The sequence below is a fragment of the Mesoplodon bidens genome, assembly GCF_964165515.1.
Source record: "Mesoplodon bidens genome assembly, chromosome: 1".
NCBI classification, from domain to species: domain Eukaryota; kingdom Metazoa; phylum Chordata; class Mammalia; order Artiodactyla; family Ziphiidae; genus Mesoplodon; species Mesoplodon bidens.
In genome coordinates, this window is record NC_138176.1 from 187946968 (window position 1) to 187963306 (window position 16339).

At 37.1% G+C, this 16339-nt stretch overlaps 1 protein-coding gene across 2 annotated transcripts in view; it reads right to left on the bottom strand.

Annotated features, from left to right (window-relative positions):
- Positions 1 to 16339, bottom strand: part of PRKG2 (protein kinase cGMP-dependent 2) — a gene marked incomplete at its 5' end in the record, with an annotated part of 91116 nt that overhangs the window by 45266 nt on the left and 29511 nt on the right. For both annotated transcript variants that reach the window (XM_081239170.1, XM_081239169.1), the window contains 4 exons: positions 1188 to 1256; positions 4477 to 4571; positions 6399 to 6476; positions 13616 to 13679. In XM_081239170.1, the coding sequence (XP_081095296.1) occupies positions 1188 to 1256; positions 4477 to 4571; positions 6399 to 6476; positions 13616 to 13679 (306 nt within the window). The remainder of the gene's footprint in view (positions 1 to 1187; positions 1257 to 4476; positions 4572 to 6398; positions 6477 to 13615; positions 13680 to 16339) is intronic.

The following is a 16339-nucleotide window of genomic DNA, read 5'->3' on the forward strand; positions in this document are numbered from 1 at the left end:
GCAATGTATACATATATTGGATCATTATGTTGTACACCTGACACTAATATAATATTATGTGTCAATTATACCTCAATTAAAAAATAATAAAGAAAGAAAGAATTGGTAACATTTTAGGCATGTTATGTTATTGTGGTCATGTATTAGAAATAATACTTAGCTTTTAGAGATACTACTAAAATTCATAAATGAAATAATTTTATGTTTGGAATTTGCTTGAAAATAGTGTGTAGAAGGCAGGGGGAGGATGGCAAAGTGGTATAGATAAGGTTTTAATTGATAATTCTTGAGCTTGCATGATGGGGTCCATAATATCATCCTATTTTTTAATATGTATTAAATTTTCCATAATAAAAAGATTTTGTAAAATATTCCAAAGTTCTTTCCTGCTCTAAATCTCTATGATTCTATGTTCAATAAATGTTGTGTTCAATTAGCAATCATCTACATACTCTTGTGATACCTATTGTCATTTTATTATTTTTTGTTAATATTTCATATGAGTATGCCCTATTTCTTTTGACTATACATGGGTTTTGTCAGACAGTGGCCTAGTTTTGGTATATTTGAATTTCCTTTTTTATATCTAGATAGTCAATAAATATTCAACTGATTAATGAGAGATCCAAGGAGTCAGATTCAAATTTGATTTGAAGTGAGTTAAGGACACAAAATGAAATATTCTGAAAAATAACCTCAGACATTTAGAGATTAATATTGACACACATCTTTTGCAAATTACTAAAAACATTAAATTAAAACTTCTCTGGAAATACATCTAGCTAATGAACGTTTTATATTTTGAGAGAGGTTTTTGATGGCTTAGAGCATTTTAGCAATAAATTATGAAATTGTTCACTACATTGTATGGGGAAAAATCCATGAGAGTAATAAGCTTATTTCTCTGTAAGATGCAGAATTTAAACCAGTCTATTGCTGATATTTATGTACAAACTCTGCACACAAAATATTTAGCCTGCCAGCATCTGCCACTGCCGCAGACAGATTCAGATCAGAAGGCCCAGTTCCTTCCCATGAATTTTAATAGAATGTACTCGCAGCTGAGGATTGGCCAGCGTTTCCAAGTGATGATGAAAGGGAAGACAGATGGGCCCTTGTAGTAACAGAAGGCCAAGTCTTCAAAGGTGGCAGTAGCCTGCATTCTCCGACAACATCAGTATACTCACTCACGATCTATAACCAGGCATGAAACATCATTTTCTTCAGCAATAATATTAGCTGATCTGACATCTTCACTGCAGATAAAAACAGGAAAGTCAATTTTCTAGTGAGAAATTAAACATCCATTTTTATTAGGGAAATCTGCTACTGGTATGAAACACTGTCACTTAAACCTTCCAAAGATTATGCTCTTTTTTAAAATCATAATTTATTCTCTACCCCTTCCCCAAAAAAGGATTTGAAATGTGTCCTAATAAAGGGCATGCACACAAGGAATACAGAGGAGAAGAAGCTAAATGCACTGAGAATGTAAAGGAATCAGTGAGTAAAACTGTGCATGGAATTTCATTCTGCGCTCTGTGTTAGCCCAAATAAGATAGCCCTACTTTGACCAAACAGGAACTGCTAATTAATAAGCAGCCAAAATTGGAATGAACTGATCAAAGAAATTTATAAGAAAAACATTGAAGTAATTAACTTCTAACAAACCAGTCAGGAATAAAACCTAAAGAAAGTGTTGTTAGTGTCATATCACCCAGTGAACTAAAGAAATACTAAAACCTTTCATTTCATAGTCTAAGATGTACATTTTCCATTAAAATCTCTGAAATCAGAGCATGCCTTACAATTGACGATGAGTCACAGTGTAATTAATAGCACCGTCTTTCTTAGGGGTACATAATATAATAGTGCATCTCACAATAATCCCCTTAGATACAATGAATTATAGCATATGATCTAATGATGGTAAATTTAATTACCTAATGAATACCAATGGGTCAAGCACCAGGTAAAGTATTTCTTTAGAGACCTTTGTTTATGTTAGTTGTCTCCCTCTATTAGTTACAAACTAAAGACCTTGAAAAGAAGGTACATCCATATGGTACTCAGTGCTCTGAGATTTATTTAAGGTAACTTGGAGCAGCAATCATATTAAGACTGCTCTAAGCAACTTCATCAAAAACAGCATCACAGGCTTCCCTGGTGGCGCAGTGGTTGAGAGGCCGCCTGCCGATGCAGGGGACATGGGTTCGTGCCCCGGTCCAGGAAGATCCCACGTGCTGCGGAGCGGCTGGGCCCGTGAGCCATGGCCACTGAGCCTGCGCGTCCGGAGCCTGTGCTCCACAATGGGAGAGGCCACAACAGTGAGAGGCCCGCGTACCGCAAGAAAACAACAACAACAACAACAACAACAAAAACCAGCATCACAAAAAGTATAGTTCTTTCATCTTCCTTCAGCGATGGGACAGGGAAAACCCTGGCAGCCCATCTCTCATTCCAGAGAGGTCCCCCATCCACATAGCTGGCATCCAGAAACCTTCTGACATAACCCACAGTCCCTCCCAAGTTTACAGGATCCTTGCTAGAAGACACAGGTGAAACATTTCAGCTTGATATGCTTTTGAGTTGGGAGCTGGGTAGTTTACACTCAACTTGCATGTGTGTAGATATCTATATGATATGATCTTGGATATGGGTAAACTATTTGCTTTGTTAGTTAAAAAAAAAAGAGGTATGGCATCCCTTTCACTTGTCAGTGTCATGATTTTGACTAGGAATATTCTCTGCAAACACTGTACAAGTATTAGATGTTTACAAATACACATCTGTTTCTTTCATAATAACTGTGTAAGTGCCACAGATTTATTTTTGCACATAAAATGCTGAAAGAACTCCTGGGACTATTTAATGGAAATACATGGAAAATACACAGAATATAAGGAACATTGAGCCACAGTCAGTGGCCCTAAAAAGTGATAGCATAAAAATGCACAAAAATGGAAAAATATTTGTATCCAACTCTCCTCCTCATTGATTTTAGCTTTACATTGTAAATGCTTTGGGGAGTTGTGTCTTTATTAAATATAAATCCCCATGTTTCTCATGGGAAAACACTGTAATTGGCTGGTTGCAACATAGAGCACAAATTATTTCAGATCCAGCATAACCAGACAGCATATTTCCTTTCCAGAGCTATTTTGAGTCTATAGTGTATTTATAAATAATTTCTCTGCACTTTCAAACTTTAATAGTTTTGCTTGAAGGTATGAGAAAAATAATGTTAATGTTAAGAACAAATACATTGAAGTCTTGAATAATGGTATTACATGATTGCTTTACGTCAACAAATTCATATTCTGTCACAAATAAGCAAACAAAAGAGGACAATTTCCCTGTTATTGAAATAAGTTGATTACCAGCTAGAAAATGGGAAATAAAAATTCAACTTGTCTTTAAATTCAATTTTTAAATTGTTTACAAAATAACCATAACTTAACTTACTAGGATTAAGTAGTTTAATTTTCTTTAAAAAATAAGAGCTTTATGATTTTTAAAGAATCAAATTTGTCTTCAGGTAATATATGAACACTTTTTCTTTGTTCTGTACTGAATGTAATCCTGACATGTAAATCAGCAGAACTAGGGCTTCACAGACAAAAATTAAAAGGGAAGAAAAATGAGCAGACACACTACTCATTTTTATAAGCATAAATATGAAATAAAAAGCATTTAGTAATAACATAAATTTTAAGTTCTTTCTTAATTAATTTCAAGTATTCATTTAAAAACATATGTAACTCCAAAAAAGAGTGTGTTGCTCAAAATTCTAACTTGAATTTTTATAAAGTTACTTATATATAAGTAAAATTTTTTTCAGACTTGAAGTTGTTTTCTGAGTTCCAGGAAGCACATAGTGTCTCCTGAGCAATTTGATTAATCTTTACAAATGTTTCTTCCATAACTTAGATCAACAGTAACTAAACTCATATCTCAAAAGGCCTAAGGTTCAGGTAGAAATGTCAAATACACCATTTTGAGTTGTTTCTAAAGCTTGCAAAATGAGCCAATAAAAATTCTTAAGAAAATATTACCTTTGACATAATGATTTAAAAACACAAAAAATATGTAAAGTCATTATTTGATCATTTCTTAAAGGGTGAAACAGGACAATATTTCAAACCTTGAAAATATAAAAACTCATTCTTATGGGAAAATTTAAAATTTCATGTCTTTAATTTCTTTCTCTTTTAAACTAAAAATTCTAAGAGAACACCAATTTTATTTTCACTAGCAGACTTAAGACTTTCTAAAATTATTTCCCGTGCAAAATTAGTATACTTATTTCCTGCTTAACAATGAATTTTTTAGAATTCAGTTTAAAATTTTTGTTTATTTCCTGGATAATGGCTGCCATTAATTTGGTAGCTCAGTTTGACAACTCTCAATGGGGAGGTGCACATGCAAAACAACCAAAGAATTATCTAAGTATGGAATATAAATTCATGGATTCACCTGATAAGAGCTTTTTCTCCAAAATATTCTCCTTTCTGCAGAGTTTTTATCAGTTGTGGTTGATCATGGCCCTCAGTACTCTGGGTGACTTTTACCTAAATGATGTCAAATAATTTAAGAAGAGAGAGAGAGAGAAGAAAATAAGGAAAATCTGAACACATACCCATTCAACCAGACCCTCCCGTTCTGTATAAACTTGCCTCAATAAGGAAAAATTAAAGCCTTTGCTTTAATTTTGCAGTAGTTATGACAATCTAACTATAGTCACCTCATTTGGATGGACTAGAAAATCCTGTGATTGAACACAATCCACCTTTTATAAGAGGAAGCTTCTCCATCCAAACCTCACCACTCAAAGTTATAATTTTTTACATGAATCCAGTTATTCCTTCCTAAGGATGCTCAAAGCAAATAATAATGGTCCTGTGGGAATTTCATTTTTTCAAAAAGCTAAATGGAGTTGACAAATCAATCAAGAATAAGACTGAGGGCTTCCCTGGTGGCGCAGTGGTTGAGAGTCCGCCTACCGATGCAGGGGACACGGGTTCGTGCCCCAGTCCGGGAGGATCCCACATGCCGTGGAGCGGCTGGGCCCATGAGCCATGGCCGCTGAGCCTGCACGTCTGGAGCCTGTGCTCCGCAGCAGGAGAGGCCACAACAGTGAGAGGCCCGCGTACCGCAAAAAAAAAAAAAAGAATAAGACTGAGTATCAAGACTTCTAAATCTCATGTCCATGACTGACTTATTGATTCCTGTGTACCCTCTAAAACTGAATATAAAATGTGGATATGGAGGAGGATCCACAACTTTCATGACAGTCCCAATGTGATCCACAGCCCAGGAAGGTTCAAGAACCCCCATAGCAGAGCCAAACAAAAACTTCAATATTCCTTTTTGTGGCTAGCATTATTCCAGTTCAACATGGTAAGAAGGACTGCATCATTCTGATTAGAAATTCTGGTTAGCACTTATGGAAATCACAATAAATTTAAAATTTTTTAAATGATAAATGCAATTTGTTTATTAACCAGAATTCTTTCAAAATATGAGGTCCAGGTTGAGGAGAAATGAGAAAAAGTGGTTCTGAGTGTTGAAGAGTTTCTGAAACTATTATGTCAAAAAAGTTTTTTCCGTCACTGGGGGCCCAGTTCAAAGTTCAACCACAAACCAGTTTATAAAGGGCAGTGTCTGATTCTCTGATGATAAACTCTTCCATGGAAGAAAGAGCATTTGTGAAAATCTGACAGTTTATAGACACAGGTGCTCAAGATTTTATCCTTGCCATTAATATTCCACAAATGCTTTCTGTCTCTGAGGAACATTGTAAAGAGTCAAGCTGGGAATAACCAGCAACATGTTATCCACTCAACATCTAGTTAAGAAAAAAGATTTGTTGTCTATATTAGCGTAAAATTTTCATCAGCATCTAAATCAACTTGAGCAACTGTGTACGAACTGAAGTGCTGAGCCATATTCTACAGCTTGATGCCTGATCATACTGTCCTCAATTGTCTAGTTCATTCTATTCCACCTGCTGTTTGTCCTATCAGTAGGATGGGGAAATGTTCCAGCCCTTGATCTTAGACCCCTGGGCTGAGAATCACACACTCATTGGATTATTAGAAATAATCCAGTCATTTTATACACAATGAAACGACATCCAAAGAAATCCAAGTGACCTGACTAAGGTCACTAAGAAATTAATACATCAGCTGGAACCCAAGACAAGTCTCCTGTGGGCCCAAAGCCAGTGCTCAGATTGCCCCCGCCACTTGCCCAGGACTCTTCTGAGCAGAAGGTTCTTTAACTGCTCACTGCAGACAGAGGACTTAGGCTGCAATGCAGAACACTGCTGCGTTTATGGCCAACAGATTTGATATGATTCTTTGATTTACTTTAAGTGAGCTTTAACTAATAGTTACCTTTCCTTTTGCTAAAATGAAAAAGGTACTTCCTTCCTCGCCCTCTCTAATAATGTAATCTCCTTTGTCATAGTATTCCTATGGGGATGAGAGAAAAAGAAAAAGTTAGATGCAGCGGAGACGTTCAGATGACACAAATGAAATAGAACTCCTGGTGTTTTAGAAATGAGCATTCCACACCTGTTTCTGTTATTTTTTGCTTATTGTAATTGTAATCTTCTTAAATACTGTAGTCTTAAACCATGAAAAAGTAAGGAGACTTTTGTTTGTTTATCTGCATTTATGTTTATCTTTCATGGAAAAAAAAGTTCACCTGGAATAGTGAATTTCAAGCATGGACACTGAAGACACAAAGAAACAAGAGCAAGGCAATTATCACCGATCCACAGGTGGGCTTCACCCAAATAATCTAAATATAAACTGTTTAGTGATCTGCAACAGTCTGAAACTGGTGCTAGAGTTTAGAAAAAGGACAAATATTATCTAATAAATTGAAAATATTATCCTCAATGGATATGAGGAATATCAGCCTCAATTCCTAATTTCTTTCAGAGCAATCGTTGCGAAAATTCTACATACACAGTAAGGAGCTCTTTCATATGGATTCTTTCCAAAGATTTATCATCATGAAAGGTTGACATTAGAATTTTTACATGTAAATTCTGTTTTTCAACAAAGTTTAACCTCATGAAATCCTAAACTGTCACTTATTTCTTTGTTTCCCTCATATAGGTGAGTGTAATCAGAGAATTCTTGTCAGCGAAAAGTAATTCATCCACCTGCCAGACCAAAAAAGCAATTCAGTCTCCTAGAAAATAAAAGATGGATTAAACTTTCCATTCCTATTTTGCTTTAATTTGATATTGCCACAAAGTCATAGAACTAAAATGGATCTCTTAATTATTTACACAAACAAAAATGGGCTTGTTTAATTTTCGTAAAAGGCATGAAGAACAACACAATAGCTCTCTCTTATTTTTATTTTAGACTTGAAAATAAAATCCAAACAAAACTACTTTTGTGTCTGCTATAGTTCAGTATCATTTTGGGTCATTTACTCTTAAAACATATTTACATTTATGGAATAAACATTACTCCTAATACTAATAAACTTACCTTTTATTTACATAGCAATATATACATTTTATAAGGCATTCAACATCTCATGGAAGGAAACAGAATATCTCAGGGGAAAAAGCACTTTTGAAGCCATAGAAATCTAGATTCAAATCTCAGTTCTGCTTTGAATTTCACTTTCATCAATCCAGAAAATTCAAATAAGAACATTTATACTAAAAGATTGAGAGAAGATAAGCACATTAGTTTTCTATTGCTGCTGTAACAAATAACCACACACACTTAGTGGCTTGAAACTACCCCCATTTATTATCTGAGTTTCTGTGGGTCAGAGAGTCCAGGAATGGTGTGGTTCACCTGAATTTCTCTGTTCAGGATCTCTCAAGGCTGAAGTCAAGGTGTCAGTAGGGCTGTGCTCCTTTCTGGAGGCTCTGGGGAAAAAATTGCTTTCAAGTGTAATCAGGTTGTTGGCAGAATTCAGTTCCTTGCGGTTGTAGGATAAGGTCCCATTTCCCTGATGGCTGTGAGCTGGGGGCTGCACCCTTAGCTCCCAGTGACTTCTCTCCTGTCCTTGCACAGAGCCCCCGATATTTCAGAACCAGTAAGGGCACATGGAATTCTTCATACACTTGGAATCTCTCTGACTTCCACTTCTGCTGCATCTCTCTGATTCCAGCCAGAGAAAATTCTCTGCTTTTAAGGGCCCGTGTAATAATACTTGACCCACCTAGATAGTCCAAGATAATCTCCCTTATTTTAAGGTCCCAAACCTTAATTACATCTGCAAAGTTCCTTTTGCCATGTCACATAACGCATTTATGCATTCCAAGGTTTAGGATGTGGATACTTTGGAGGGGGTCCATTTTTGCCTACCACCATAAGTCAGTTAAAGACAATTAATTTTTGATGCATTAAAAGCATCTGAAATGTAGTAAATACTCAATTAATGATTGCCATGTTAAGGGGGAGGCTGAGAACGGTTTGCTTAGATGTTACTTAAATCTTCTGGACCTCAGTTTCCTATTCTATAAAATTAAGATGGTATGACCTACCACACCTAAGGATGTGTGAGGACTAGGTGAGATAGTCACCTGGTGACTGTTAATTCCTGTGAAAGAGTCTGTGAGCTGGTCATCAATGTCTTCCACAGGTAAACTGCATTCCCCAGCCTCCCTGCTGTTAGCTGTGGCCATGTGGTTAACTTCCAGCTAAAAGGGTCTGAGCAGAAGCAACATATGCCACTTCCATGCCAGGCCAATGAACCATTCCAGACACGTGCCTTCATACTTGTGCCCCAATTGTAATGGCATGTCCCAGAGAAATCTTGGGAGAGGGACCATGTGGAAGATGGCAGAGTAGCCATCAGCTTGGGTTCCTGAAGGATTCTGCATAGCCACCTAGGACCATCCTCCCTGAACTGTTATGTGAGCAGGAAACATGCTTCTGTTCTACCTGGAAAATAATATTTTGAGTTTTTACATCACAAGCTGCTTACTCCAACTATCTATTTTTTCTCATTATAGCTCTATCACAAACCTTCACTCCATTCAAGTGTGATTTTACCATTGAGAAGACTGTGACTCGCAAAGGTTAAGTGAGTGACCATGACACTGCAGTGCAGGGGTCTTCATGATATAGTTAATGTTCAATTCTCTTTATTAGAACTGCTAGTGTCACGGTGGACGTTCCTGTTTCAGGCGGTCTCAGGCTCTCCTGTTCCTATCTCAGTCTCAGTCCCCATTACCCAGATGGAGCAGAAGGAATCTGGAGAATTTCTGAACTGCTTATAGGCTGTTCTTCAGTTATTAGACAGCCTCTGGTCTGTGCAGATGTGCAGCTTTAATTTCTGTCAGTCGGAGAAGCCAAAAGGCAGAAGCTGGAAAGGGAACACTGAGAAAGAGCTTTGTTGTTTCTTAAGGGGCAAGCTTCCTAGTGGTATTTTTCCCAGGGATGAGTCTTTGTCACCCAAAACCATGGAAGGAAGATAAATAATACCTCCCAGTGTGTTGACAGTAACTTCATAGATCAGAAAAGACTGTGGACGTAGATCAGAACAAAAATATATAGTGGTAAGTACTGGCTACGATGCCAGACTAGCCAGTGTTTGTCAACTGGGGAGTGCAGCCAGTCTAGCCAGGGTGGTCACCAAGACCAAAAAGAGAACTGCAAATAGTGTGGTTTATTGGCCGGTGGTTACATTGCAAAGAGGTCCCTTAGAGGACCAAGAAGCCATAGACCCTACCCTGTGAAGCGATGGTTTTCAAGCAGTTTTTACCCTGACCTACAGTAAGAAACATATTTTACATATACACCCACATACACACATGTGAGCGTGCACACACACATTTCTATAAAACTGAAACATATCTGAACAATACTTATGCTTACTACTCTGATATTTTTTTAAAGTGTTCCTCTAGATTGACTGCATGACCTACTAATGAGTTGTGTCCCACAGTCTGAAAAAGATGATTTAAAAGAAGATATTTAGAAACACTGAGAGTAGGTACTTAGTACATGGCCAAAAGGAAACTTAGGAAATCAATTCCAGGGCAGACTGAGAGATAGAGGTTTAAAGTAAACCATACACTGGAAAAAAAAAAGAAGAAGAAGAAAACCATACATCAGAAACTGCTAAAGACAGAAAGCGTTTTTCATGTAAAGAAAATGCTCATTCTGTGATAGCTAGCAAAATGATAGATAGAGCCTGAGTGCCTGTAAATAGAATATATGAAACCAGAATTAAAATCTAAGGTGATGGAGGACAAAGACAAAGAAGCAAGCCTATGATTTCCTTAGTTTCCTTAGTGTGTGGCTAGAAATCTTCATCACAAAGAAGAATTGATGATACACAGTCATATGTATGATCACACACACACACACACACACACACACACACAAACCCTGCATCATGTGACCATGTCCCTAAGTTGACTGTTTAAAAAACTGTATACATTTATTGGGGTTTGCTACCAGCTAGTTTTGTTTGTCCAAGTACAGTAGTTAAAACACCTTAGAAATTTTAAAGCAAACACACCTGGATTAGGTGGACCCTATCAACCATTCCGGCATAATTTAGCATCTGATTGCTTATTTCTAAGGAACCAGAGCCTACAAAATGAAAATCAACAGAAATTCCTCCATTTGGGTGAGCCAACTGTATAGAATTTTGTAACTGAAACACTGAGACAGCCCGTAGAGATGTGACCCAGCACCCCCTTATTTTATAGATGAGATGACCCTGATGCCCACCACAATTAACTGACAGCTGCGAGGGATAGAGGCTTGACCATAAACCTTAATCTCCAGACTTTGGACTAACTAACTTTCTAGGTCACCTAGCTGCCCCCCCCTTTAATTAACGGGTCCATAAACTGGCAAAATCCACAATTATCTCAACTTTCTTATGGTTCTAGATGTAACCATTAAAATGAGAAAAACCCTCTGGCTTATGCAAGTGTTAGCAGGAACTACAAGAAAGGAAGACCAGACTTTCAAAAAATGATGAAAAATGGAAAACTTGTGACTAAAGAGGCAGACTATGGCAAACCCTAAATATATATATTCAATTCATAACTTTAAACTTTAAGAATCGTGTTGTTAAAATGTTAAAATGTGGATTTCTGGGTCCCTACCCCAGAGTTTCTGATTCAGTAAGTGTGAGGTAGTACCTGGGAATCTGTCTTTTAAGCAGCATCACTGGTGATCTGATTAAGGACAAGGACATTTCACATTCCCCACCCCAGTCCCACTCCAACTAGAGCTCCAGTTTCATGAAAGATGCCATGTCAGAGTGGCAGTGTAGAGGGTCACTGGGTCAAATACCAAATCTCTGTAACAAAGAGTTCCGTAACTTTTCAATCCACCACACAGTCAAATCCCAGGCTTCCCGGATCTCTCACCGAGAGTGGGAACAGAAACTCTTCCCACTCTTGTGTTCCGTACGACCCAACTGCCAGGTACGGAAGTCACAGTGTCATTTTCATTATCATTAATAGTCACACTGCATTTGGAATCTGTGTCGTGCTTTAGGGTGTTCATTAGTTAACTCTTAAAGCACACCAGTGAATATGTTGCTATTTTTCCCACCCTCTTTTTCCCATTAGCCCATGAGAAGAAGTTTAAAGGCAATGTCTGCCTCCATAACTGAATACTTTGGGTGATGTATGTTAAAGCAAGAAATGCTGTTGGCACACTGCACATTCGGGCCACGTGGTCTAGGACTTCAACAAACAAAAGTCTTAACAAACACATCAGACCAACTGCATGGTGATGGGAAATTCTGATACTCCCTCCCCGCCCCCTTCACAAAAACTTAAAACCACCCCAAATCAACTCCTAAATAGCATGCCAGATTCAGCCTGTTTTTCTCAAAGATTATGGAGCCAGTTTGTGGGACAGCTGGCCCTGGAACTCAGCAGGTGCTCTGTCATAACTCCAATGCATTAGTGATTGGCTGTGGTCAGGACCCAGTTGATGGGTCATTAGTCCAAGCTATGCTGGTAAATTATGTGCTTTTCTTAGCGCTAAATAGATCCCATTACTCCCTTGTTAATCACTTTCGAATTTGTGAATTTTCACACATTACAGAGACACACATTTGTTTGCCAGGTATGAATAAAGAGCCCTTTATAAACCACACTGCTGTCTGCAAATGCTAATATATAATAAAACCTCCTACGTGTTTTAAAAGATGAGACTTTCAAATTCGAATTGTGTGTTAATTAATACTAGGTTGGAGCCCCCATCTATATATTCTGTAGCTATTGCTTGTGGCTACTATAAATATGTCTAATGTACTATTTATTTTTAATGATACTAAATTTTAATATTTTCTGTCAGCATGGAATTCCCCTCTGGTGAATCTACTCTATTAGTGTTATATTAAAAACAGATTTCCTCGGTTAACAGAAAAATATAGGGCCTCTCCAGCTTTAAAAAAATTACTCAGAAATTAGGATGAATTATTAATTTGTAACATCTGTGATTGGGTTATGTTACACTGAGAAAATCCCAAGAGATGCAGGGCAAGCAGTCCTCTTGAAAATGACTTCATATCTGAACGCTCTGGGGACACAAGGCCAGGCACTGTGTCATCATGGCCTGTCCTTGATAAACTGCTGGATGGGTTCCATGAATTGTAAATGGAAACATTACTGGTGTCACTTACACTTAAGGATAAAATGGTTGGTGCTCCCTTCTCAACAGGTATTAGTTTACATTGTATGTTGAGATTGACAGAGGCATGAATCTGTCAACAATCAGTCTTGCAGGGTATTTTTTGTCTCCCACTGAGAAGAACTTTATAAAATCTTAAAGTCTACATCTGATTCCTTTACTATTCCTTACCTCCTTTAAATTCCCAAAAAGCAATTTGGTTTCAATGAAATTGACCAACACACACCAAAAAAAAGTTAGACGGAGGTTATTTACTTTGAATATTAATCTCTGAAGAGGTTTTTGTATAATGCAAATTATTAGAATCCAAGGTACATGTCATAAAAACATTATTCACAAAAAGACTTGACTAGTCTTGGACAAGAACCAACCATCTGCATGATGCTTAATATGAATTTTTGAACATGTTCCAATACGCCATTTTCCCCTAGATGTTAAAATAGGTAAAGTGCTTCTTAAGTACAGGGTTTTTTTGTTTTGTTTTGTTTTTTAATGTCTTTTCATAGCTTAGAGTTTTCAAGTATGGAGTGTTTCATAGCGTGATTCAGAAGCCTGTTCACGAAAGTCCCAATATACCCTTTCTCTACTCCATTACCTAATTATGCATCACAGACTCCTTCATACTATGAAAACTCTGTAAGGGATTGTGATGTTAATTGCAGAAAATCAAATGCCTCTTGAATGAGGCAGATAAGTTTTATAAAATATACTAAAAAGATTAAAATATGTAAATCAAATGTCACTTTACACATGCAAATCTAATTTTCTTTTATATATTTCAAAGAGTCCCCGAACCCCACCCCAGCCCCTTAATCAGTGTGAGTTTTCACAATAGAAAAAGGCTCTTGGTCTCTGTGGACTGGTGATCACCATCGTTTCCTTTATAATCATTTACAGTGCTAATAATGATTAGATTATATAATCTTTTAATGAAATATAGTTTTTACTTTAAAATTTCTTACCACTTCCAAGCAGTCAATGATCTTGGTTAATTTATCTTCAGGTAAATTCTTCAGCAAGGATACGCTGCATAATTAAAAAGAAACCTTTATTTAATTATCATCATAAATTAAACTATAAATATACACCTCTACATAGATTCATGCATGCATTTAAAAAATATAATGCACTTTAATTTTTCCAAAGTAAGCCACCAAATATATCACACATAAATAACTGAATTTCAGATACATTGAAATTATATGATCACATATAACAGCAGACATTTATCACAGGTAAATAAATAAAAATAGTAAGACCCCATGAAAGGAAAAAAATCAAATTTTGTTTCTTTGGAGAAAAAAAATTACATTTGTTGTTGGCTTTCGAAGTGAATCACATCCAGAAATGTGTTCCACATCTCAATATCTCTTTTATTAGCATGGATGAGGACCTCTGCTTCCAGAGGAGAATCAGATTTTCATCTAAATCCTTGTAATTAAGTAAAGACTGAATCCAGGAGGGAATGTAGGAATTAGCATGGAAATGATCTTGATTATTAGTCATATTGTACCGTCTTTTAAAATTAATGGTAGCCAGAGGCATGTAATAGGAACATTTTTACAGATAATAATAATATACAGAGAATGATGGAACACTGAAATTGTTTGAAAAAAAATCAAAAAATTCCACTCAGTATGATTAACCCATCAGTATGATTAAATTGTTCTTTTAGAGAAATTTCTACTTTACCCATTTTTACTCAGGACTGTTTATATAATTTCTAGAAGATAGATACTTCTTTCTTAACATCTAAAATTTGACACCCCTAAGGAAAAAATGATGCTCCTCCATAAATGCATGATTGGATCTGAGTTTTGAAAAGAGAGATCTAGACTCATTCTTGAACACAAGGACCAGGAGGCACGTAGCCAGGAGCTGGGTCTAAGAATGTCTGCATCTGAATCATTTGTAATTGCAGAACACTGGAACATGCCCAATGGGAGAGCAGATAAATGAACTGTGGTCGAGTCAGATAACAGAACTCTACAACAGGAGAAATGACTGCACTAACCAAGTAGACGAACCTTAAAAAATGTATTGAGTGAAAAAACTGACTTGCAAAAATAACACCAATTTTGTAAAGTTCAAAAATAGGCTAAACCAAGCTACAGGCAAAATAATAAAGAATAGCAAGGTTACAATTACCAAACTTCAGAATACAGACTACTCCAAGGAGAGGAGGTACCCCCAAGGAAGGCTAGAAAATGACATAGGGGAGCAAATGAAAATGTCAACAACTTGCTAACTTTCTACTTAGTCTGGGCTGTAGCTTGATGGGGCTCACTTTGTTATTATGTTATTATAACTTACATGTGTACTATGTATCATTTGATACGTGTCAGATACTTCATAATAAAAAGATAGGGCTTCCCTGGTGGTGCAGTGGTTGAGAATCTGCCTGCTAATGCAGGGGACACGGGTTCGAGCCCTGGTCTGGGAGGATCCCACATGGCGCGGAGCAACTGGGCCCGTGAGCCATGGCCGCTGAGCCTGCGTGTCCGGAGCCTGTGCTCCGCAACAAGAGAGGCCACAACAGTGAGAGGCCCACACACCGCGATGAAGAGTGGCCCCCGCTTGCCACAACTAGAGAAAGCCCTTGCACAGAAACGAAGACGCAACACAGCAAAAATAAATAAATTAATAAAATCCTACCTGCAACATCTTCTTTAAAAAAAAAAAAGATGTAAATGGAAAAGAGCTTACTGTATATTATGAAACAAAGAGAAATGTATTTCACTAATATGTCACCTTATGGTGAAAAGGTAAAAGGGTTAACCAGAATTTTTTTCTATATAGTGGCATATAGAAGAAAAGGGAATACTTTTTGTTCCTTTGGTTTAATTGACTAACACATGCCCGTCATGAAAGTTCTACTTCGGGTCCAAACTGGGCACTCTAGCGTTAGTGAAAATTCTCTCCTGTAAGCCTATCACCTTTGGGGATTGGTGAGGAAATTGATATGAGAAAATATCTTTTGTCTGTCTCCCCTCTAGGAAGGCAGAGGTCAGGTTTATCTTGTTCACCACTGAATCCACAATGTTTACGCCTGGCAATAAGTATTCATTGAACGAATGCATGAATGAGATACCAGAAAGAAGAAAAGGAGGGAAGGAACCTGTACTAGTAAATTCTCTGAGCTCCCTCCACTAAGGCAGAACACACTACACTCCAAGGGGAAACCTAGTGGCTCAGGTTTTATCTCAGACATGATGCAACCCATGGGCACCGGTTTATTTATGTATCCTTTTTTGGCCCTTGCATAAGTGCAGTTTATTAGCTTTAAATACTGACCTGCATTGCTCAGTTGCTGGATTTTGAGATTACCTAGACTCAAGTAGACCCCACAACATGATGGCTAAGGCACTGATTGTCACACTGTCATTACTGCAGCTCTCTTCCAGGAGTCATTATTGTTTCCGGGAAAGTAAATCAGCAAGCGTCCATATGAAAAACCTCAATGCCTGCAATGTTCTACTGATAAACAATGCCTTCATTCAATATTCACTGAGTCCTCACTATATGCTAGGCACGGCACAGCCCTAAAATCATTGACTTTGCAGGCTACTTATGCAAGATAAAGTCACTATACTTAAAAAGAACTTAGAATTTATTTTTGGAAACCACAGGATATTTTATTGTTATTACCACTTATCAAAGGTTACATTTCATTACAGTATGTATTG